This window comes from Silene latifolia, chromosome 2 (genome assembly GCF_048544455.1).
Source record: "Silene latifolia isolate original U9 population chromosome 2, ASM4854445v1, whole genome shotgun sequence".
NCBI classification, from domain to species: domain Eukaryota; kingdom Viridiplantae; phylum Streptophyta; class Magnoliopsida; order Caryophyllales; family Caryophyllaceae; genus Silene; species Silene latifolia.
In genome coordinates this window covers 53,450,943-53,452,510 of record NC_133527.1, presented here as the reverse complement: position 1 = coordinate 53,452,510, position 1,568 = coordinate 53,450,943, and the positions used below count along the sequence as shown (strand labels likewise).

At 43.1% G+C, this 1,568-nt stretch overlaps 1 protein-coding gene across 1 annotated transcript; it reads left to right on the top strand.

Annotated features, from left to right (window-relative positions):
- The first annotated feature begins 504 nt into the window (after window positions 1-504).
- Window positions 505-924, top strand: LOC141640797 (uncharacterized). Its single transcript, XM_074449476.1, has one exon. The coding sequence runs from the start codon at window positions 505-507 to the stop codon at window positions 922-924; it is 420 nt and encodes a 139-aa protein (XP_074305577.1).
- Window positions 925-1,568: the final 644 nt, after the last annotated feature.

Below are 1,568 nucleotides of genomic sequence, written 5' to 3'. Positions count from 1 at the left end.
ATGTCAGAGGGCAGCTCCGGCCATTCACCAACCAGCAAAACCATTGCATTCCATCATCTCCCTATGGTTGTTATGATGTAGGGGATGAACATAGTAGGGAAACTACCCAAGGCGCCAGGAAACAGAGTATACATGCTTGCCATGACAGATTATTTCTCAAGATGGATTGAAGTTGAGGCAATGGCGGAAGTAATGGAGTCCCAAGTAATCTCTTTTATAAAGCGTTACATCACCAGCGGATTCCGGATACCATCCGAAATCATATGTGACAATGGGTCGCAGTTCATATCTGATAACACTGAAGGGTTTTACTCACGATGGAATATAACATTAAGAAAGTCTGCTCCCCGGTACCCACAGATAAACGGACAAGTATAATCCAGCAATAAAATCATTGTAGAGAACCTCAGGAAACGGCTTGAGGAACTTGGAGGCAAGTGGGCAAACGAATTGCCACTAGTACTTTGATCAGATAGAACGGCGCCAAAGACAGCAACAGGGCAAATGCCGTTCAGTCTGGTATTCAGTGCAGAAGCCGTAATTCCATCAGAAGTTCTGGTACCAACGCACAGATATGGGTGCTTGACAGCAGAGCGGAATCAAATAGAAATGACCAGAAGTCTGGACACAGTTGGCGAACTACGAGAAAGTGCTTACATACGCATGGCATCATATAAGCAGTCCGTAGCAAGAACGTATAACAAGAACGTCAACATAAGGACCCTCGCAGTAGGGGACCTAGTACTCAGAAGGGTGTTTGAAAACACCAAGAATCAGAAGGCAGGAAAATTTGTTTACAAATGGGAAGGACTATACCAGGTTGAAAGCATTGTTGGGAATGGGGCATACAAGTTGATGACCATGCAGGGTCAAATCCTGCACAAACCCTGGAACATTCGCCTTCTGAGACAGTACTTTGTCTGACAAAGTGCTAGAACTTAGTGTACAAAGGACCTTTCAACAGTCCATGAAGCAAAAAAATAAAAAAATAAAACAAAATTCAAAAAAAAAGGGAGTGGGGGTAATACATACTATACTTATTAAGTTCTGATTAGTTCTTTTGTTTGTTTTCGTTTTTAATTATTTTTTGAAAAATTGAGTCGTTTTGAAAGCCAAGTAGTGCAAGTTGTGGCTTCCTGGATCTAGTCGTTGCTCTGGAACACCATGAGATAGCACCAGGTAATTTGTGCTACTTGGAAATTTTGTGCTTCTTGGAAGAAAGGCTTTGAGTACTAACGTCAGTTGTTTGTCAGGCAGGGTAAACTTTGAGGGTCTAATCCCTGCTATGTGGGGTAACCAGACGTTGTGAAATCAACCACACGGAGGGCGTACGATCTGGAGATGGCAGGGCACGGTGATACAAAGACCACCTGCATCTCAGCGTTAATCCCGGATAAAAGCGTAGCTACATTGTGGGTACTAAAATCCCGGGGCCATATGCATAGGTGCATGCACACAATACGAACGTTGGAATCACAGAAGACGCAACATCCCCTGTTAACCAGAAAAGGACAATGAGAGGTGTGCTTTAACTAGTTATCATATTGATAAAGTATTTTACGTCATGG